The sequence below is a fragment of the Podarcis bocagei genome, assembly GCF_964188305.1.
Source record: "Podarcis bocagei genome assembly, chromosome: 5".
NCBI lineage: Eukaryota > Metazoa > Chordata > Lepidosauria > Squamata > Lacertidae > Podarcis > Podarcis bocagei.
Window position 1 is genome coordinate 61,159,544 of NC_138129.1, and position 24,121 is coordinate 61,183,664.

The window sequence follows — 24,121 nt, forward strand, 5'->3', positions numbered from 1 at the left end:
GATTGTTAGGCTACAGTCCTACCATTATAAATTTTAGCAGCACTTAGGCATGGCATAACTTTTGACTTGGTTGTAGCCAATTTATCTGTATTTGGCCTGATAATGTAAGTGAATACGGTAGCAAGCTTATTTAAATGGGTAAAATACAAATGGAGGCTAAGCTACAAGGTAAGGTGGGGATAATACTCTGAAATCAATGGAAAACATGTTAAAATGCAGGCATTTTAGAGGAAACGCACTCTGGTTTTTATGAAAGGTATTTGGAAACAAGCAAGAACAAACTTCCAGGCTGCAAGCCTATATTCCCTTGGGGGATGCCCAAGGAATATAGGATTTGACAGTTTCCAATGGTGGAAACACCCTCTGTATTGTGGAAAGGCATCTGCACCCAGTGCCCTTCCACGGTTGGAGGCGTGTCATGAGATGCTCCAGAATTCTCACAATCCTGACACATCCCTCAAACAGGAAGCATAGTAGCATAGCATAGGAAAAACACACCTCTCCCTTCTTTTGCCTTGCTGCAATAAGCCCAGCATACACACACCTACACCCCCACCCCCACCCCTTTAGTCAAGAGGTGACCTGCTTAAGCACGATACTTGATTCTTGACCCCTAGGTCTATGAATCTCATTACACAGAACATTATGCAAATATGAAAAAAACTCAAATCCAAAACAAAAGTGTAAATCTTGCTGTAAATGTTCACAGTTATATGGTATTGTTAATTATCTGTTTAGAGATTTCAAGAATGGAAGCTTCTTTTTTCCTCCTCCTAGAAATAGTTCCTTGGTTAACGAGAAAGGGTAGTCATACTGTAAATACATACATATAAACATGCAAGCATAGACACGCCTCTTACAAAGTTGAGCCACATTATTCATGTCCATGAGAGCAGACACAGCATGTTTGCCAGTGCAATTTATATTCAACATGGACTAGTAGACCCCAGGATTCATGTTATGGAGAATGAATATGTCCTCTCACTTTACAGGTTGCACCCACAGTAAAACTTGCCCTTCTTTGGTAATGCTGCTGGGAAGGATCCATTTTTGTTTTGCAAGACCCCAGAAGTTGATGAGAGAGGGAGCAGGGAACCCTTTGCCCATTTAACTAAGGTGGGATTTGATGAGAGAGGGGACCAGTGAATGTGGGTTGGGTCACTGGTGCCTGAGGTAAGGAGAAAATATTGAGGAATAAGTCAATTGTGCTGCTTTCAGACACTTTACTGAGGTGAAATAATTAATTATCACCATCATTATCCTTCTCTTTTGCTTACCTTCTGCTACATGCCCTGGAGCTGAGTCATTTCTATAGGTTAATAGATATTCCTCCCGAGTTTCCACTATGAGGTAAACAACTGCAGCTTCCTCAGGTACAGGCTGGAAGGAGTCTAGACATTTTACTAATAAAAGTAATATTTTTGCTCTACTTTGATATGACCTGAATAGCATAACTGCAGTCTTTTGCTATGCCACTACAAAATCAACAAATCTAGGTCATTTGAGCTCCTTCCAGTGCCGTATTTTTTTCCTGAGCAATGCTAGCATGGGAACAAGTCATGCCATGGCCTCCTCCATGTGGCCAACATCTTTTGTGGCATCAAAACTAACATCAAAAGAGGTGCTTCCAATCTATCCAATAATGTAAAGGGCGGCGGGGGGGGAGGGACTTCAGCTGTTTTGTTTGAAAGCATTAAAATTTAAAAACGATCCCTGAAGCGTTTCCTCCGGGTTTCTATAGACTGTTCATTACAGGAATCAACTTGATTACAGCACTTATTTTCCCATTATAGTGGCATGATCCAAAATCCTACATGCAGAACCTTTCCATCCTCATCAATTAAAGAAACCAAAAAACAAAACAACCCAGTCTATGCATATGGTGATTCTCATAGTGCATGTAGATCATTTCTGTAGCCTTAGAAGTCAATGAAAATTTTCCCTGCACAAACTGAGATCTCCATGTACACTGCATTTGCTCCATCACATCCCAAATCTGTATATGTTGTGTGTTGTTGTTGTTTAGTCGTTTAGTCGTGTCCGACTCTTCGTGACCCCATGGACCAGAGCACGCCAGGCACCCCTGTCTTCCACTGCCTCCCGTAGTTTGGTCAGACTCATGTTTGTAGCATCAAGAACACTGTCCAACCATCTCATTCTCTGTCGTCCCCTTCTCCTTGTGCCCTCCATCTTTCCCAACATCAGGGTCTTTTCCAGGGAGTCTTCTCTTCTCATGAGGTGGCCAAAGTATTGGAGCCTCAGCTTCACGATCTGTCCTTCCAGTGAGCGCTCAGGGCTGATTTCCTTCAGAATGGAGAGGTTTGATCTCCTTGCAGTCCATGGGACTCTCAAGAGTCTCCTCCAGCACCATAATTCAAAAGCATCAATTCTTCGGCGATCAGCCTTCTTTATGGTCCAGCTCTCACTTCCATACATCACTACTGGGAAAACCATGGCTTTTACTATACGGACCTTTGTTGGCAAGGTGATGTCTCTGCTTTTTAAGATGTTGTCTAGGTTTGCCATCGCCTTTCTCCCAAGGAGCAGGCGTCTTTTAATTTCGTGACTGCTGTCACCATCTGCAGTGATCATGGAGCCCAAGAAAGTAAAATCTCTCACTGCCTCCATTTCTTCCCCTTCTATTTGCCAGGAGGTGATGGGCCCAGTGGCCATGATCTTCGTTTTTTTGATGTTGAGCTTCAGACCATATTTTGCGCTCTCCTCTTTCACCCTCATTAAAAGGTTCTTTAATTCCTCTTCACTTTCTGCCATCAAGGTTGTGTCATCTGCATATCTGAGGTTGTTGATATTTCTTCCGGCAATCTTAATTCCGGCTTGTGATTCATCCAGCCCAGCCTTTCGCATGATGAATTCTGCATATAAGTTAAATAAGCAGGGAGACAATATACAGCCTTGCCGTACTCCTTTCCCAATTTTGAACCAATCAGTTGTTCCATATCCAGTTCTAACTGTAGCTTCTTGTCCCACATAGAGATTTCTCAGGAGACAGATGAGGTGATCAGGCACTCCCATTTCTTTAAGAGCTTGCCATAGTTTGCTGTGGTCGACACAGTCAAAGGCTTTTGCATAGTCAATGAAGCAGAAGTAGATGTCTTTCTGGAACTCTCTAGCTTTCTCCATAATCCAGCGCATGTTTGCAATTTGGTCTCTGGTTCCTCTGCCCCTTCTAAATCCAGCTTGCACTTCTGGGAGTTCTCGGTCCACATACTGCTTGAGCCTTACTTGTAGAATTTTAAGCATAACCTTGCTAGCATGTGAAATGAGTGAAATTGTGCGGTAGTTGGAGCATTCTTTGGCACTGCCTTTCTTTGGGATTGGGATGTAGACTGATCTTCTCCAATCCTCTGGCCACTGCTGAGTTTTCCAAACTTGCTGGCATATTGAGTGTAGCACCTTAACAGCATCATCTTTTTAAATTTTAAACAGTTCAGCTGGAATACCATCACTTCCACTGGCCTTGTTATTTGCAGTGCTTTCTAAGGCCCATTTGACTTGTGAGTTGTGTAGTCTGGGGTAAAATTGTTGTGTAACCTATTAACACATTTTCAATGGGTAAGTTAAGCATTTTTTTGTTGTGGACTTCCTCAAATATTTGAGAAGGTATAAGTGAGAGAAAAGGGGACTGTAACCATTCAATGGTTACATTCAAATGGATGGCCATTCAAATGGATCACCTTGTCAAACCTAGCCAAAGAGTGCAATTACATTAGAACACACTATCTGTCAGTTAGCCTTATGCAGAGAACCATGTGTCCTTTGGGACAGCAAATAATATGTAGGTTGGGCTCTCACCAACTAGGTGCGCTCCCACCCACCCACCGTGGGTCTTCTCTGATCTACAGCTTTCATTGGTGGCAGAAACAAGCAAACAATCAATTCATAATTATAATTCACCATAGGTGCCATTTAATAGGAAGTTCTCCAGCAAAATCCCCACTGAATAGGAATGATTGAAGACCAGAACAACACACTTACATACAAGTAAATTTGCATGGGAGAACATCATGATAGGATGTGGCAATCATATACGTGGCAGATCCCAATTCTAGGACATACCTATATCACTACTATATTCATATCTGGTGATCTAAAGATTTAATTTTAAAGGCAGCTAAAACTTGTATCTGACAAATTAGCTCAAGTTCAGAAGAAGCTAACAGCTTGCAGATTTTTTTTTCAATTTACAGAAAGAAAGAAAATATTCTAAAGAGCTGGAGTTAAAACAAGCAGAATACCACTTTGAGATTCAGAAATGCCATATTCAAATTGAGAGGATGTATTACATTTTATGAAACATTGGCATAACATTTTCCTCACATTTAAGATTTTGCCAGACCTTGTTATCTTATGCTTTTTCAGGATAAAATAAAGGGAAATTCTCTATTTAATTTCTTAGACTTAACTTAATAAGAATACATTTTATCTTGCATTAAACTGACAAATGTTTCCCTAAACTGGCAGGAAAACTCTTTTTCAAATCCTGTAATAGTTTGCAACTCACAAAAACAAGAGAGGCTATTTAAGAAAGTACCAGTGTTCTCTACTGAAGAGCTGAAGGTATAAAATTTTTGAGTGAACATGCTTGGTGGGATGAGAGATCATGTGAATTATAGCTAAACACATTGATTTAAGATTACCCCCTCCTCAAAAAGGGAGATAGAAAAGGCTCTCGGTAATGTTTTTTTTTCCTAGAACCCCCTCAACAAAAGGAGACAAAAACTATTTCATCAGTGCCGGGCCAATATGTGAAGGCAGTAACAGGCTCTCCCCATTCTTTGTGATATCAGCAATGTTTCAGGCCATGTGCAGACAGTGGGAGAAATGTTTGCTTCCCTGTAATGTGGCATCTGTTAGTTTTAAAGGAGTTTATGCACACAGCAGTACACGGTTTTCCAAGAGGGAAACGCATACTTCCTCTGCTACAGATGCCCTGCATCACATCCCTACACCTCTGTTTGCAACATGCTTTTGAGCTAGCTATTTGAGATGGCTAGGAAGCACCCTTCATCACTTTTCTGGTGGTATGGGAACTGGTGGAAACAAATTAGCATAAAAAACAAACTGTACATTTTCAAGGAGAATTTTGATAAAGTTACAACTTTTATTATGTTTTTGGAATATTAATAGACGGAAGATGCTTGCTTTCAGAGACAGGTGCAGGTGCTCTCTGAATTAGAGGCAGGAGCAGTAATTTGAGAATAAAATGAATTAATTTAAAGAGAATAATGTAACAGTAACAGACATAATTTTCTTAATTAAAAATGTCAGAAAAAGTCTTACTGACAAAGTGTCTTTTTTCAATTATGTTTTTCCCCCCTGGTCTGGGGGCCTCTTCTTTTTGACTTCTTGCTAGTGGTAGTGTTGCACTGCTCAGCAATTCCAACATAGCTGGGATTTTGCAGTACCTTTGGTTTCTCCCTTGGTGTAAAAGCAGGCTTCCCTGGATTGTTATATGATGTTTGGACATGTGCCCTCTTCACACACCCCAAATTGGTGAGGATTAGAGGACAGGAATTCATTCAGAACCAGGAGAGGAATAATTGGTGGATCATTCCAATAGGAAACATTACACTAATCAGTAATATAATTGCTCCAGGAGATGTGACTATGCATCTTGATAACTGATGTCAACATTTTTCATTTTTTAGTTTGCAATATTGTGGCATTTATAGCCTTGATATTCCTGCACTCTGCAAAAGTATCAAGTGAGGGAGAAGGATTTATTGTTGAAACACATTGACAGCATATTGATGTCCCAAGCAGAAAGTTAAAGAGAATTTGCACATCACAATAAACACAGGACAGCAGTGATGAGTTCTCCTGTTCTGAAACATGAATTCAGATTTACCCTATGCACCAATGTATTAATGCTATATTTGTCCCTACCCCAATCTACACTATTTGTTCGTATTGGTAAGATAGAAATGTGAAGACAAAGGTAATTTTTGCTTTGAAGGAGCAAAACTTGAAAATCAAAACTTAATGTGACCTAGAAATTCAGTGAAGGAGCATATTATGTAAGAAATATTAATGTTTCCAGTGCAATTTCTATAGCTGAGAAGTATTTCATTCATAAAGACAACTTCATCTCACAACTAATCAGTAATAAATGCAACATTAATGTGATTATAAATGTCTAGATGGAATTGTGGAAATAGGTCTCCTGCCTTGCTTAAGCAAGCTGCACACATTGCTGGAGGGCAGTGCCTGCAGATGCTCCCCCGAACGCCATCTGGATACTACTTTTGAATCCAAGGTACAAGAAAAACATACCAAGGTGCATTTAATAATACGACAGGGCAGGAAGGCTCGTCAAATGCACACAACAGTGATATGTGAATTGCTAGAAACAACCTAACAACATTCCATGAAAACATATAGAGCATGACACAAAGTTGATAACATAGGTTGCAAAGACGACAGCAGCAGCTGCATGTTGACTGCTTACAAACGCTTCTGCTACAATGGTGCAATTTCTGCACTGAGACAAAACACTTTTCACCTTTGCTACTCAAGCTTTGCCATTAATGATCACCAGAGTTCCCCTGACAAATTGTACTAATATCAAGACAAATAAACAAACTATGATTCTAGCCCTACAAGTGCATCTGTAACATGGGGTTCATTCTGTATCTCTTGCTGGGTGAAACGTCTACACACACACACACACCAAACACCATCTTTATTTTAAACAAACTAATAAAAAAAATCCTTTACAAGTAGATCACTTTCTTTTTTGCTTGGCAAAACCAAATTCTCCTGGTCTGTTAAAACCCTCTTTAGTTTTGCACGTACAAACTAATAATAAATAATAATAATAATAATAATAATAATAATAATAATAATAATAATAATAATAAATTTTATTTATATCCCGCCCTCCCCAGCCGAAGCCGGGCTCAGGGCGGCTAACAACAATCGAATAGATCAACATTCTAAAACATTCAGTATAAAATTAATTAAATCAAATTAAAATCAAATTAATGGCAACCATCAAGCAAAGTTTTGTGCAGATTGCCAGAGGAGGGGGTCAGGCTGCGCCCTGACAAAAGGCCTGGTGGAACAGCTCTGTCTTGCAGGCCCTGCGGAAGGATGTCAGGTCCTGCAGGGCCCTAGTCTCTTGTGACAGAGCGTTCCATCAGATTGGAGCCGCGGCCGAGAAGGCCCTGGCTCTAGTTGAGGCCAGCCTAACCTCTCTGAGGCCTGGGATCTTTAGGGTGTTTTTATTTGCAGACCGTAAATTTCTCTGTGGGACATACCAGGAGAGGCGGTCCCGTAGGTACGAGGGTCCTAGGCCGTATAGGGCTTTAAAGGTTAAAACCAGCACCTTAAACCTGATCCTGTACTTCACCGGGAGCAAGTGCAGCTGGTATAGTACCGGATGAATGTGATCTCGCAGCGAAGACCCCATAAGGAGTCTCGCCGCGGCATTCTGCACCCGCTGGAGTTTCTGGGTCAGTCTCAAGGGCAGCCCCACGTAGAGCGAGTTACAATAATCCAGTCTGGAGGTGACCGTCGCATGGATCACAGTGGCTAGGTCAGGGCGAGAGAGATAAGGAGCCAACTGCTTAGCTTGGCGGAGATGAAAAAATGCCGCCTTTGTTATAGCTGTAATCTGTGCCTCCATAGAGAGGGAGGTATCGAAGATTACACCCAAACTCTTCACGGACGATGCTGGCACTAATTGCACCCCCGCAAGAGACGGGAGTTGCCCCCTCAATCCCATATCGCTCCGTCCCAGCCAGAGGACCTCTGTCTTCGAAGGGTTTAACTTCAACCGGCTCCCACGTAACCATCCAGCCACAGCTTCCAGACATCTGGTCAGTGTATCTGGGGCCGAGTCAGGATGGCCATCCATCAACAGATAGAGCTGGGTGTCATCGGCATACTGATGGCAACCCAGCCCAAAACTCCGGACAAGCTGGGCGAGGGGGCGCATAAAGATGTTAAAAAGCATCGGGGAGAGAATCGCACCCTGAGGCACTCCACACACCAAGGAGTGGCGCGATGACAATTCCCCCCCAAGCGCCACCCTCTGTCCCCGACCGGAGAGAAACGAGCGCAGCCATTGAAGGACTGTGCCCTGGATCCCCACGTCGGCAAGGCGGCGGTCCAGGAGTTCGTGATCGACCATGTCGAAGGCTGCTGACAGGTCTAGAAGAATCAGCAGCCCCGACCCGCCTCAATCCAGCTGCCTGCGGAGATCATCTGTTAGGGCGACCAGAGCCGTCTCGGTCCCATGACCAGCGCGGAAGCCGGACTGGAATGGATCGAGAGCAGATGTTTCATCCAGAAACCTACCAAGCTGTTCAGCAACCGCTCTCTCAATCACCTTACCCAGGAATGGCAGATTCGAAACCGGGCGGTAATTGGATAGATCTAAAGGATCTAATGATGTTTTCTTTAAGAGCGGACGCACCACTGCCTCCTTCAGTTCCCCTGGGAATATCCCAGTGCCAAGGGACAAATTGATGATATCACCCAGGGGGGCCCGCACCTCGTCTGGACACGCTCTAATCAGCCAGGACGGGCACGGGTCAAGAGGACAAGTGGTGGGCTTTCCAGCTTGGAGGAGTCTGTCCACATCGGCTGGGGATATCCGGTCAAAGTGGTCCAGTACTGGACCCGAGGACAGTCGAGGGGCATCCAGTTCCTTCATTGTATCCAAATTGGCAGGGAGGTCATGGTGGAGCAACAGGACCTTCTCCGCAAAAAAGCTCGCAAATGCCTCGCAGCTGTGTGTCGAATTGTTATTTAAATTTGGCTGTCCTTCGAGGGACGTTAAAGACCTAATTATACTAAATAATTGCGCCGGGCGAGAGCTAGCGGAGGCAATGGAGGCCGAGAAGTAGGACTTCTTAGCGGCCTTCACTGCCATCTTGTAGGTTTTCATAAAAACCCTATAAGATGTTCTTGAAGCTCCGTCACGGGCACCCCGCCATACTCGCTCTAGCCGTCTGAGGTCCCGCTTCATTTTCCGAAGCTCCTCGGTAAACCAGGGAGCCCGGTTTCTGCGGGGTCGCAGAGGGCGCCTAGGTGCGATCTCATCGATGGCTGCTAGGAGCTGGATATTCCAGCCCTCAACAAGCTCAGTCAATGAGTCGCCAGGGGGAGCAAGGTCCCGCAAGGCCTGACAGAATCTATCAGGGTCCATCAGCCTCCGCGGGCGAGCCCAAATTGGCTCACCACCTAAGCAGGGTGGGGGTGGAAAATCAATCCTGGCTTTCAGTGCGTAGTGATCAGACCATGGCACCTTCATCGAGGGAGACATGATCACATCTATACCGGCGCCAAAGATCAAATCCAGCGTGTGGCCTGCTTGATGTGTGGGGCCCGAAACAAACTGGGAGAGCCCTAGTGTCGCCATGGAAGACACCAGGTCCAGAGCCTGTGAGGAGGGAGTGGCATCAGCATGGATGTTGAAGTCCCCCAGTACCAATAGGTTGGGGAACTCCAAGGCCCAGCCGGCCACCGCCTCCAACAGGCCTGACAGGGTGGCTGCTGGTGCGCTAGGTGGCCGGTACATCAGCCAGACAGCCAAGCTCACCTCGGAGCCCCACACTAGGCCAACACATTCAATGCCAGGGATCGATGGCGATGGTAGAGCCCTGAAAGAACAATCTTCTCGGATTAATAATGCCACCCCTCCCCCCAGCCCACAGTCCGCGACTGGTGGAGGACGGAGAAACCCGGGGGCGCCATCTCTCGTAAGGTAACAGTTTCCCCTTCGCGCACCCAGGTCTCCGTCACACAAGCCAGGTCAACCCCCTGCGAGGTGAAGAAGTCTCGCAGGGTGGCGGTTTTTTTGCCTATAGACCTGGCATTGCACAACACCAGTGACGGAGGTGAGTAATCCTACTGGCATTTTCAGTCAGTTTTTTATTTGAAAACATGGATTTAAGAGTTGAGCATCCAGTGAATACAGAAATCTAGACCTGGATAAGTTTTCAGAACTATGGTTTAAATTTCACTGGTTAAATCTACTTAAACATTTTGTAGGCCATGATCCAGCAGAAGCTTCCATTCATTAATATCAATGGGGCTTGTGCAAGAAAGCTTCTGTTGGATTTTGACCCAAATGCTAAGAGAGTAGTTAAGGGTTAGTCTTACTTACTAAAAGCAGGTATGAGATTAAATTTAATGATCTGCTTTGAATTATACATATGGGGGAAATCTCAAAATAGTGTGAGTGGTGCCTGTTCATGCAACAGGGTGTCTGCTTTTCATTCTTCATCCTGCAGTCCTATGCATGCCCCCCCATCCTCCAAAAGAACTACCCTGGAAACTCTGGATGGGGACCCACTGTTGTCCAGACTGATTTCCACTGCACAGGTGAGAAGACATCACTGGATCTAAGTCATATTTGTGTGTAAGCAAATCCTGACTAGTCTTTTGCAACCAAGCAAACAAATGTAACATTAAAATTTGGGATGCTTAGAAGTTAAACATGAACAGATTGTTGTTATTGGTCCCAATTTAAGCTCAAAATTTGTGAAGCTCATGTGTTAACCATGACCAGATTATCATTAGTGTTCTGAGCACTACTATTCCTTGCTGAGCTTCTAGTAGGAGATACAAAGAGAGATTCAGTATATTTCATTGCCAACCTTGACATTCACAAACCTTCATCTGATTATTGTGAGTCATTGGATACTAAGGAGAATCCATGGAATTACTGACTTGCTAGCCATAGTGAGTTTTCCTCCAGGATCTTTAGTATCCAAATTGGCTTTCGTATTTGCATTAGTAAAAATATTTTTGTGACTTGTAGCTCTGAGTAACCACTTGTACACTTACATACATCCATGCACATATATTTGTATATTTCAACAAATGTGAATACCTACTATTACTTCTACTACTGCTATATAAGAATGCGACAGAAACACAGCTTAAGTGGAATAAATCTTTCCAAAAACCTACACCCATTCAAATCATAACTGATGTGGGTTGAGTCCTAGTATCCTGATTTGCAAACAGATGACACCTACTCTGCCCAGGGATACATGACTAATCAATGGCAGGCAATGGGGGATTGTGGAAATGCGGTAGGGATACATCTTTATATAGAACTGTGATGAGTTGTTTGAAAGCCTTCATAAAATTGTAAACAGATAGTTTGGACATGTTGATGGGAAGATTAGGTTTTATTGTGACTTGAGTGACAGGCTTAGTGAAGGGTATTTACGGTTTGCCTCCTGTTGCTAAAAACACCATGACAAGCAGAACCTGACATGTGTGCATAATGGGAAGGCTTTGGGGGAAAAAATTATAAGAAAAAGAGCTCATTAAGAAGCTTGTATTTCAGCAAGCTTCATTTTCACATGCTGAGAAAACTGCAGCATTGGGGAGCCACACAAGGCACGGAAGATCTGTGATTTGGCAAAGGCTGCTTTACTTTGACTTTGCTCACACGCATTCCCAAAAGACTAAGTGGGAAGCTCTGTCCAAAAGTGGCAGGGAGGACTGGTCAACATCAATATCAAAATAGGAAAGAAGGAAAGGCATAATGCCGTCCAGCATTCATACTCAGCAGAGACACCAAATTAATTTTGCAGAATACAAATGTGTGTAGCTGTTATACACAATTTATTTTCACTCTCCAATTTCTACCCAGCAGATTAATTATGATGTCCATATGCAGCAGGAGAACAGGAAAATAGCCTTGCCAAGGCTGCTTTCCCCAAAATGAAAATGAACTGTCTTACATTAGCCACAGTGTTATAAAGTACAGTGAATTAGAAAGAGGAGAGAATAAGGAAACACTTCTCTGTTGTTAAAGTCATTTAGCCAAAGTCATTTAGACATTCATGTGAGCAAGGTTTACTATTAATAAAGTAAGTGTCCATGGATATCTAAATCAGATAGAGGCACACTGGGTAATACAGGCACAGAAATTGAATTTTAGAGCGCTGTCTAATAGAGAAAGCAATAAATTGGGGGGGGGGTGAAGGCAACTGTCTTAAAGACAAAGATGGCTGTGTATAAAAGAGAGAACATTAAAACCAAGGAGTGGTTGAATAAGATATTGGTTTTAATGTGTGCTTTATTTATTTTTACTTTGTAGAATTGCTGGATACCTGCCTACTCTTCTTTGTGCCTCTTGTACACAGGTGAGAGGAGAGCAAAATCCTGTTCCTTGCACACTAATGGAGAATTACTGATCTGTTTTGCTTCTCAGCAATGCTGTAGCTAAGTCCTTGTTCCCAGGATACGGAGCCAGCCTTGGAGTAGACCTGACAGGGGGACATTCTCCCTTTGGGGTACTTTTAGGCTTGGCTCTTGGCTTTGTGATCTGTCATCGACTTCACCCCCCATTTTCCCTATGTTCAGTGTTTGCTCCAATGCAGCATATAAAGTAGTGGAGGACAATGTGAAATTTTAGTGTATGGATATGTAAATTGTCTTTGTTTTCCTTAGAGTGTGGTGCTACCAAAGTGATCTAGATTCATTAGAAAATCTGCTATGGTAACTCTGCCACAGGAGGACTTGCATTACTCTGCTCGCCAACCTCCCTGTGATTCCCCGCACAGCAACCCATAAAGCTTTTTCTTCCCATCCCATGAAACTACAAAAGCTCGCTTTTCCTTGGGCCTCTTGGGTTTTTATTCATGGAAACCCAGTGCTTTGATACGGCACTACAAAGCCTGCAATGGAGGCTGCACAATGACAGCCTTACATTTTTATGTATATAGGAAGACAAACCTGTGAGTGTTGAAGAACTATTGAAAACTTGTTACTCCTGCTTTGAATGGCATATACTTACACTTACAGGTTGACTTTTTGGCACATCATAAACACCTTCCTTCTTTTGGCTAGTAGGAACCTGTAGTAATAAATAAAAATGTAGTTAGGATTAAGGTAAACATACAAATATTGAGAGGTAGTTGCAGTTGGTAGCTTGAAGAGTGCTATGCGTGATCCTGCACTTGTGCAAAACTGATACTTTCTTATTGTAGTGAAACAGACAGATTACCATAGTCAGAGACAGTCCTCAGAACCCAGGTACGCCATAATCCCCATTTCTGAGATCATGGTCATATGGGCTTCCCCAACAGGCCCAGCTCTCTGGAAAGATACCCATTTATCCAACTGGCACTCCTGCCAAACAGCCAATTGAAGTAAACAAAACCATCAAAATATATATCCCTCAAAAACAAGCTAAAACATCTACAAGAAGTTGATTTTAATTTACAATATATATCTAGGCTTTGAGCATCTACTGGTTAAAATATCAGTTTCAGATCCACATTTGTAAGAGTTGATCAGTTTCACCTTTTAAAACAGTAATTTAGTGCTTCCCAATGCTCATGCTAATGGTCCTGTACATTTTGGAAGGTAATGAGTGATCTAGACACAACATCTCACCAAGCGACACCCTGCACCATATCAGAAGCAGCAAGGGGTAGTTTACAGTTGTGAGTCACAATACAAGTCAAAGCTTGGTTTTCAGCCAATTACTGTGCTTCTTTGAGAGGGCTGACAATGAGCTACTTTATACCACTCAAATATAGATTTGTTAATGGGGAGAATACTTAGTTTAGAGCTGAAAAGTATGTAGTCTATATACGATAAGTTAACACCAATGTGTCCAACACAAATTAAACTAAAACTTTTTTCTATGTTATACACAATATTCAGGGTAAAGCTTTCAAGGCAATATAAATAATATATACCAACATAAACAAGGCTGGGGGGGGGGAGAGAAAGAAGTTATTAGAGAAATCACACCATACACATTATATCTGTACTTGCATGAGTATGAAATGGTACACATGTCATTGGGATAAATGAAAATGCTTAAAAGGAACTTTGGTCTATGGAATGTGCTTGACTGACTGCTGGAGGCAATGAGAACACAGATGGAGCAATTCTATACCTGATAAATGTTTTCTTCTGTTTCAGGCTCACGGATTGGCTCATGTCCAGCCTCAAACACAATGTACTATTACATCAGCAGCAAAGGAGGAAAGGTCAAAGATGAATCAGAAAAGAAAAAAGGCAATTTGGAACTTCAGAAGAAATAACCATAGACAAGTAGTAAAGAAGCAGGTTCAAAGTACAGGCTGGCTTAGGAGCAATTGACTTTTGCTGAAAGGCATATCATGCAACCTTCTTTTATGGAAGAGAAATAAAGGAGAAATGGAACTTTGCTAATTGTCATTTGACAAGTTTCCTGCTGTTTTCCCCACGGAGATACAACCAAAGGCTCAATTCTGTTCCCACAGCAGCTACTGGGAATTTTTACTGTGGACTTCTGTGAGCTCATAAAGAAGGCCCTGGGCTGCTGAGAGCACTTTTAATCTGTTTGAGGGAAGGAGGGAGAATTAGCAAATGCAATGAGTCAAATTTCAGCTTTGATTTTCCAATAGGGGGCTAATTTTTACACTATATTTGAGTACGTAACATTATTATTATTATTGAATTTATATGCTGCCCTATACCTGGAGGTCTCAGGGCGGTTCCATAGTCAAGATCAGTTATGAACAAGTGTTTATTTTTGACGGTGAAATTTATTAAAGGAAGTGCAATTTGCATGAAACAAAAAGTTGACTATCATTGTCGCCTTCTTAAATTAGCGGCAGGGAAATCTGGCTCAGAGCACTGGTCTCAATGTGACTATGCCCCGCAACCCATGGCCACCTGCCCCACACAGGTGTCGTAAGGTCACAACAGAACAATGGGAAGTTTAAAGTGAGCATCTAGTTTTTCTTTTTGCAAGTGGGGCTCCTTGTCATGGCTTATCAGCTAAGCAGCACTGAAAAGTAGAATCAGCTGCACCTGCAGCTGAGGAGTCTTGCTTGTACCTTTTTGAAGCGGTTTGCATTCAAACCACTTTGTATAATGCAGCTAGCCTCTTTGCAGGGCACTCCCAGCACCAGTGGCTCTGCTTCTAATGGCTTCCTAAAATGAAACTCTTGTTTTATGAAGCAGTCTGAAATGCAGCGCCAAAGACATAGCCTTCTGGGCTCATTGATTTTTCCTTTATTCCCCCCATGTGTATCCCCCCACAAAAAAACCGCACACCCCCCTCAGTTTCCTTCCCATTTATTCTGATGGAAGAGAATGAAATGCACAACTTTCAGGGCTAGCATAGTTTCTCTCCCATTCCTGGGGTGTTTTTTGAGGATGGGAGGGCTTTGATCCACTGCTGCTTGCAGCATGACACCCCCAGTGCCCCATCTCTACTGTCAGTGGGACAACAGCTACAGACCCTTCCATAGCTTCACTGAAGATGCATATAAGTTTGATTGCCCTCTCCAAGAAGGCAGATCTTAAAAATCCCATGGCCTCAGAATGTCATCCCGGGTACTAAAAGATTGCAGCATTACTATAATACATTCGGAATTTAGTATTAAGAATACTACCTATAAATCAGTGTTTTGAAGATATTTGATAATTTTTATAACTGACTTATTAGACACCTAAATTATATTTCTTTTTTTAGCACTGTCACTCAACTTAAAAGCTTAATCACATCCTTAACTATTTCTGAAACTCTGTTTTTATAAAGCTTCAGAAATTACCTGGTAAACAGGATCTTCTACATCTTCCTCCAAAATTGTCTATCGCAAAGAAAGTAGAAGAGACAAAAAGGAAAGAAAGTGAACAGCAGGTGTACAAGAGCCAAATACTGAGGAAAGATATGGCACATTGTTCAGTAAAGGAGGGCTAGATATCTACTCAACCTTGCATTGCATATATGAAGGCGCACATCAAGAAGGAATACTCTGAAATTCTTCCAGTTTTAAATATCACAAATTAAATATTCATGCAACCATTTCGTATGTCTACTGTGCTCAGCTTTGTTATTCTCAATCACTGCCAAATTGTATTATGGCACTACTGATAACAGCAATATTCACAGGCAGCAGTGGAACCTGTAAATCTTCTATCCACTGAAACTAGTAACCAGTTACCAGTGCTCAGCATCATAAGACCCACCCATTTAATGCTACAGGTAAGAGATTAAGTTTGCATGATTCCTGATTTCTGTGGCAAAGGATCAGTTTTATTCTTTGTTCCTAGGATGTCTTAGCACAACAGTCCCAAATTCTCAGTAGTTGCTTTGTCACTTCATCAGTGTACACTTCTATTTAAAAATAATTAGATACCTGATACACTGCTTGTTCACACTGTTTATCTTTTTGTGCCTTTTTTTCCAGCTCTTCCCTTTGTTTCAATTCATAAATGAGTTGAAAGAGGTCTCGCAAATCCAGAATTACAGGCTCCGCCTACATAAAACAAATTAAGAGTATTTCAATAATATGGGAAAGAAGACTAGCAAACAAAATGTGACCTTTCCTAATGAAACAGCTGGTCTTAAAAACACTTATTTAGTAACGGTATAATGGATTCATTTAGATGCATCAATGGATTCTTATACTCTTACTTGTGAGTAAACCATTTAAATTATTACATTGAAATTAGTGTTAGTGCTGAAGTATGAAATCATCTGATTCATATAGTAAATTTGTATAGTTTGTAATGTTTGGCTGTAATGCAAACTTGTCAACAATTTTTCTGGAAGTTCTTCTCTGACTTCAAACATTAAGAGGTTCTGCTCTTGCTTTGTTAATGATCATTAGGCCATGTCAAGACAAGACCACCTGATTTGTAAGCACCTGGGCCCTTTAACGTTAGCCCTTTATTCTCAGTGTCATTGTCATTGATCAATGTGAAATTATGTGACCTACAAAGCCAGCTGCTTTGTTGATGCATGCACATGTTATCTAATTTTAATTTCCTCACTGCTAATGAAACTAGCATTGTTTCCTGGAATTACATGACCGGTCAACCCAACTGAAGTGAGGTCAATTCTCTTGACGGCTTCTTGAGAATGCTTTATGTGATTGTTGCTCCCTATCTATATCCAAATCCCTCTCTTGTTCCTATGTGCATGTATTTGGGTGCACAGAGTGAGTGAACTTCAAAGCAACTCTCTGTCATGGCTAGTGCTGTGGGAAAACTGCTGGAGGACTGAACCAAGGTGCAGTTGCTAAGTGGCGGGGGAGCAATATAATAATGTGCATGTAGCAACATTATGAGATGAAAGAGTTCTCAGGTGAGCTTTTTCCAAATGCTTGCCAACAAATCTCATACCAGCCAAACCAATTCCAAAATGAACCATAGGTTCATCTCAGGTTCCATCTCAGGGTGGAAATTGTATATTTAGGTCCATTTGTTCCTACTTAATGGCAGACACCAATTAAAATTTTGTGGAAATGAGTTAAATCCTGGGTTAAATCTACAAGTCAAAAGTTACTGAAGATAGGCTTCCACAGCCATATTGGAACTTTCATAACAATGTCTAGCCTGTGCCTGAAGTCAATGTGACTAAATCTACACTACTCTAGCTTAACTTGGTTATACAAATTGAGCTCTTAGGATGGCAGCCTTAGGCATTTTAAAACACTCCAAAACACACCCTTTCTCATTGAATTAAATACCTTGTTTATATTGGTCTAGCTGCAAACTTTAACTAGGCAAAGGTTCATTTCTATATAAGCTAATTATATTTGCAGATTAATGGTAATTATAATTATGAGCATAAAAGGCATTGCTTATATTTATTAGTGGTTTCTAATACAATGAAATGAGAGTAGACTATGCTAAGTAGCTATTTGTTTTCCATCGTTTTCTATCTAAATGAGTCTAGGACCCTAAGTAAACTTATTTGTATTCAGCTAGTGTTTCCAGTTTAATTAGAAAGGAAAATAATTACTAATTAGAAGGAATGCATCAAGAAAAAAATTGAGAAGGGTGAATTGTATTTCTTTCTTTCCAGGACTGGTATTGCTAAACTGCCATCTCAGAACATTTATGCATGCACTTCTGACAGCATTATATACTGCATAAACAATGCTTACAGGCTGCCCTTTCAAAGCAGCACTGTTCTAGACAGAGCTATCAAACTGAGTTAAACTGCAGAAAATGGCAATAATCTTGATACTTACTGCCTGGGCTGTTTTTATTGCCACAAATCTATGATTCCCTTCCTTTCCGCACACATATCCGAAGGCCCGATGGTCTGTGATATCCTTTGCGATGTATGAAATTTCGTGAACTGCATGATGGTGCTGTAGTAGCTGTTCATAAACAAAAAGCAAAGAAGCACAGGGCATATTTTACCAAAGTTCACATTTTTTACTGAGGCATGTAATTTACCTTTGTGAGGATACACCTGAATGACAATGATGTTTCAATAAAAAGCAAGTATATATTCTTCAAGACTATTTTTGATTGATTTGATATTACGCTTATAACCATTTTCATGTTTTGTATGCATTTCATCCAGTGCTTAGTGTTCAGTCAGATTACCCCCAAAGGTGCACTCTTTCAGTGTCTCCCAAGACAGACAGATGCCAACAACAACAACAAACCTTCCCACAGGTTCCTTCACTGCTACCTCACAGTTCAGGACTTTCAATGTAGAGTGCTCACTGATGGTTACTCATCCCCTCAGGGTTCTGTCCTGGGCACATCAACAGTATAGTGTCCCACTCAAGGGAAGTAATAATACCACTCTATTCTGCCTTGGTCAGCCCACACCTGGAGTACTGCATCCAGTTCTGGGCACCACAATCGTAATATTGACAAGCTGGAACATGTGCAGAGGAAGGTGACCAAGATAATCAAGGATTTGGAAACTAACACTTAAGTTCAATGATTGAAGGAGTTCAGTATGTTAAGCCTGGTAAAGAAGAGACTGAGAGGGGATATGATAGCAATCTTTAAATATCTAAAGGGCTGTCAGGTGGAAAATGGAGCAAACTTGTTTTCTCCTACTCTAGAAGCTAGGACCTGAACCAATGGATTCAAGTTACCATAAAGGAAATTGAGACTAACCATCAGAAAGAACTTTCTGACAGTAAGAGCTGTGTGACAGTGGAAAAGACTTCCATGGGAGGTGGTAGACTCTGCTTCTTTGAAGGTTCTTAAGCAGAGGCTGGATGTACATGTACAATTAAGTTGAGATTCCTGCATTATAGGAAGTTGGACTGGATGACCCCTCGGGGTCTCTTCCAATTCTACAGTTCTGTGAATCTGTGGCTGTTTTCTCTTGTGCACTAGGACAGCTTGTGCTGTTAACAGCTCCTTTAACAATATTTTGTGCCTTGCAGACTATCACAGACTGTGTGTGTGGTCAGCAGGTGGTCAGCAGCCTCCATTTACAACCTGCAAGCAAATACACTTAGCCTAGAAATGTGAACAAACATGTGTAGGTCTGCACAGAACATGCTAGTACAATAGTAACTTGTCAGCGTGTTTGTTGTACCCCAGCTGAAAGGGCTTTCCACTGTTTCCAGAACCGGAAGGCCATCTATTAGTACAAACAGTAGCAGGGTTATCACTTCCAGATAGCGGTAACCTTTCAGTTTTCATCACCCAGCTAAGTAACAGCTCTTTTTACTTTTCAACATGTGAAAGACTTGTCTGGCACAGAGGAGAGTTCAGCTCTGCAATTTCACTGCTCAATACAGCCTCCTGCTTACTGCACTGACACATACATTTTTATTTTTGAAAAATAGTGCTCTTTCTGCCCAAATTTGTCTTCCATAAAAAGAAGCTTTATGTTTAATTAGCAATATATATTTAATTAGAATTTGGGGGGAGGGGTTCCTCTCTGCATTTTTGTGTGTGTCAGCTGTTGCACATTGCTTTGTATGCAAAGAGACAGCAAATGTGAACGTTAGGTGCTTGGATTTTATATTGTGAAGTTCTACAAAATGCAGTAAAAAAATAAATAAATCCAGAAAATATCCTTACAAAACCCTTCTGCATCATTGTTGCATCCTAGTAAAACTGAACTGAAAAAATCTACCTCCAGTCAAAGGCAATATCAGGGCAAGATATTTACAGATGCAAACAAACCAAATCCTCAGACATTGCTTTAAAATGATCAATATTTTTGCTAACATGAATCTTCTAGTTATCTGCACTTTTTATCCAGCAATAGATTTCTATGGGCCACATGTTATGATGAATCTTTGAACATCTGGATAAACTAGCTGCTGACCCATTAATCAAAGTGGGTTTACTGAGTGGTGATTTCTGTGAAGAGAGAGGGAAATCAATATTCATGTCAACTTAGGCAGACCTTGTAGTGTTCCTGCCCTTCAGTAATGGGAACCACATTGGTCAAGAAATATCTATCGCTAGATTGATACTGGCTGACATGTAAGTTTTTGCTTTTACAGAGGTCCTCTTCCTTTCTGAAAGAAAGGTAAACCATGCCTGATAAAAAAAGCAAACCTGAAACCAGAATTTCTTATTATGGATGATTTTCAATGGAAGCAGGATAGACTTTTACTCACCCAAAGGATTTCCCCTTCCTGTCCTCCTCCCTGCAGCTCATTGTGTACCCCACAATGTATTTGCTAGGGCTGCAAGGGGGAAAATGGACGTCTGCTCACATGACATGGGATTTCACATAATTTTGGAGGGGACAGTTCACAGATCTCTAGTACAGGCTTCCTCAACCTCGGCCCTCCAGATGTTTTGAGACTACAATTCCCATCATTCCTGACCACTGGTCCTGCTAGCTAGGGATCATGGGAGTTGTAGGCCAAAAACATCTGGCGGGCCGAGGTTGAGGAAGCCTGGTCTAGTATGTTGCCTGGACTAATCACCAGAAAATACTTGTGCTGGTCACCACAGAAAATATACCAACTGGAAACTTCCAATCATCTAAGCAGTGTAGACTGGTATTGTTTAGGAGACCATGAGTATGTACAAACTTACTTAGAAAGTGTAACAAGCAAGGGTTCCTAATTTTATTTTTTTAAAATGTATTATAGCATCACGGCTTCCATTTATTTCTGTGCCACCACATATCTTATAGCTTCTCATTGTAGTGTTTTATTCTAGTCCTCTCACAGGCATGATATACTAAAGATTGTAATCAGTGAGTTTCTTTATTCCTTTATTGTATTGTCACAGCTAATATCAGTTATGTACCTGCAGGGGCATTGTTCAAAGTTGCTAGGTTTCCCCCCCCCCATTAAAAATGTCTTCCACTTCAAAAAAAGATATGAAAGTACAAAAAGGTTACATGTGCATTCACTCTTTAGAGTCATTCTGATTCCTAAGCAAACCATTTCATTGCAATGCATAGACAAGTAAAACAGAAAGAAAGCAGTTTCTATATTCCAATAGAAAGGGTGAAATGCAAAATTCAGTGGACAATAACTGCATACAAGACTATGTTATTGTTCCAGGCTGTGATTTAGGCACTTAGCAGTAAGAACAGCAGGGCAGCAGTATGGATGCTATACAAGCCACTGTGAGCACAAGCAAATCACCTGTATATGAACACTTATCACTCATATATCCTACATTCCTATAAAAGAACATTATGTAAAGAATACTATGAATACCATGTAAAGAACACTATTATCAAATATCTGAAAGGAATGGATGCACTGTTCTTATTGGAGACATGAAGGTGGTGTCCCTAAAAGTTAGCATTTATCTGCTAATCCTACAGATTGTAAAATCAACACAAAAATATTCAGAGGAAGGGTAGGAATCCTGAGGGGTGGGGAACCAGGACAACTTCCATCAGTTCTAACCACTAGCCATTCTGGTAAGGGCTGATGGGATAACTTCTGGAGGGCCATGGCCATAGACTCTCACTTGCATCCTACCAAATATATATTATGCCACATTGCCAATAACTTCAGACATAATAAGTTAATTATAGGGTGTAGTATAACCATTCTTCATGAGAATTGCATGTTCCCCAGCGTATTAATGATGCAATCTTATTTACATAATATAATTGTATTGATTTATTAGAATATCGTTTCCTGTGCTCAAGTTGCAGGCTTTCTTCTGAATCATGAAATTAAATATCTTCCCCTCCTCGATTGCATATTATGGAGAATGTTATCTCAAGCTCCTATTCAATCAAAGTTCTTTGACACCACTTTATTGATTGCCAAGCAATGTTTGCAGAGAAATTAAACTATGATCAGACTCCTTACTTGTGGAATTAGACATAAAGATTATTCTGCCATGGTAAAATATCACCTACAATGCTGAGACGGCAGATGGAAACATTTATTTGGGAACCCTCATTAACTATTGGAAAATCATTACATCTCTAATGGCTGATGATGCCAAAGTGTTACCTTGCAAACTGTACCAGGCTATTAAGAAGTAAGTTAAGCATGCCTACAGCAATAGCTTTGTCTGTATTTAATTTAAGGAGTATTTAGAAAGATGACTGTCAAGAGATTAAAAAAAAAATCTATGAAGTTTTACTTTATCTTGGCACAGGAGATATGAAATATTATACTGCAGACTCTGATATGACAAAACGCTGGTGCATGTTGATTAGAAACATCAAACTGTTAGACATCAATTAAATCGGATAAACTGTTTAATTGTACGTATTTATGTGAAATGTTGACAGATAACGAATATACCTCTTTCCCCATACAACTGTATGTTTACTACTTTTAGTATTTTAGTTTTTTCCTGGGGAGCTGAATTGGTTCCTGTTTAACACAACACACTAGCAAACCCTATTGAAAAGACTCACCAGCAAATCGTTCTCACAACAGTAATTCAGAGTCAAATTAGCTTTACACTAAGGAAGAGACAGGAGACCCACAAGCTAAAAACATCAGTAATGGTGAATGCCTTTTGCTGGTTTTATTCTTATATGCTTTATGAGAACTTGATAAAGAGGGAGGTAAGGAAGAAAGAAAGAAAGAAAACAGTAAAATGAAAAAGTGCCTTATCTGATTAATAAAGTGTTGCTTATTGCACCCATAATATAATGTATGGATAACTTTGAGAAAAACAGTACTTTTAGAATATATTTTTGGAAATCCAGTTATGAAACTCTGAATGGACCTATCATTGCAAAATGGCTCATTAATTTCAGCTTTTTCATGCCCTTGCTTGCACATGGGATTTAATAGGCTACAATTAAATTGCAAAACAGATAAAATGAAAATTACCCCTTGACTTTCGTGAAATATAGTTTAAGTACTAGCCCAGGCATAGGCAAACTCGACCCTCCAGACGTTTTGGGACTACAACTCCCATCATCCCTAGCTAACAGGACCAGTAGTCAGGGATGATGGGAGTTGTAGTCCCAAAACATCTGGAGGGCCAAGTTTGCCTATGCCTGTACTAGCCTTTGCATTAGCAACAACAACAACAACAACTACTACTTTATTATTTGTACCCCACCCATCTGGTACAAAACCCATTTCCTAAGCCACTCTGGGCGGTTCCAGTACGTATGAAAACATAGTAAAACGTCAGACATTAAAAACTTCCTGATACAGGGCTGCCTTCAGATGTCTTCTAAAAGTTGTGCAGTTCTTTATCTCCTTGACATCTGATGGAAGGGTGTTCTACAGGGAGGGCACCATTAAAATAATAAAACTATCATCTCCCCCTACACACACACACTTAGAAGCCAGCCTCATAACATTCACATGTTGAATTTTCACAGTCTCTTTCCTGAATTTCCTGAATTTGTCTCCAAACCTGTTATCAACTTATAAGTGAAATACAAACTATTCGGAGGGCTAAAGGATGAGAGAATATGGAGATAATACAGCTCTTGGAGGAGTGCTGGATTGGCTCTTCTGGAGTGTTTGTATTTCACTGACATCCACACTACCCCCTTTCACAGCCCCCTCCCCATATTGGTAAGCAACAGTGACCCATCCAGCTAGTAAATTAGCATAGTTACTTTGCTCCACTTGGTGAGCTGCTTCTGCTAAGTAGTAGTAGAAGAGATTTGTTTGTTTAATGTACTGCGCTTCATCCGTAGGTCTCAAAGCGGCTCAGAACATAAAAATGCAATATAAAAGCAGTTATTCACTAACCACCTGTCCATAATGTTCTTCAACTGGACAGTGTTGTCATTTTTTAAGAAGGAAACCAAAAACAAAACTAAACTAAGCAATGAAATCACTACAAATAAACACATAAAAGCCAACAGAAACTGCATGAAATCCTTCTAATATAGGTTTCAAAAGCCAGCACAGAAACTCGAAGTTCTAATACACCCCTAACATAGTTCAGTCTGGACTTGCTGGGGCAGAGGAAGATCAAAAAAGCCTCCCCCTCA

At 41.1% G+C, this 24,121-nt stretch overlaps 1 protein-coding gene across 6 annotated transcripts in view; it reads right to left on the reverse strand.

Annotated features, from left to right (window-relative positions):
* Positions 1-24,121, reverse strand: part of DAB1 (DAB adaptor protein 1) — a 656,563-nt gene that overhangs the window by 28,472 nt on the left and 603,970 nt on the right. For all 6 annotated transcript variants that reach the window (XM_081196886.1, XM_081196887.1, XM_081196888.1 and 3 more), the window contains 5 exons: positions 17,979-18,110; positions 16,137-16,256; positions 15,549-15,587; positions 13,901-13,966; positions 12,788-12,847 (listed from right to left, as the gene is read on the reverse strand). In XM_081196886.1, the coding sequence (XP_081053012.1) occupies positions 12,788-12,847; positions 13,901-13,966; positions 15,549-15,587; positions 16,137-16,256; positions 17,979-18,110 (417 nt within the window). The remainder of the gene's footprint in view (positions 1-12,787; positions 12,848-13,900; positions 13,967-15,548; positions 15,588-16,136; positions 16,257-17,978; positions 18,111-24,121) is intronic.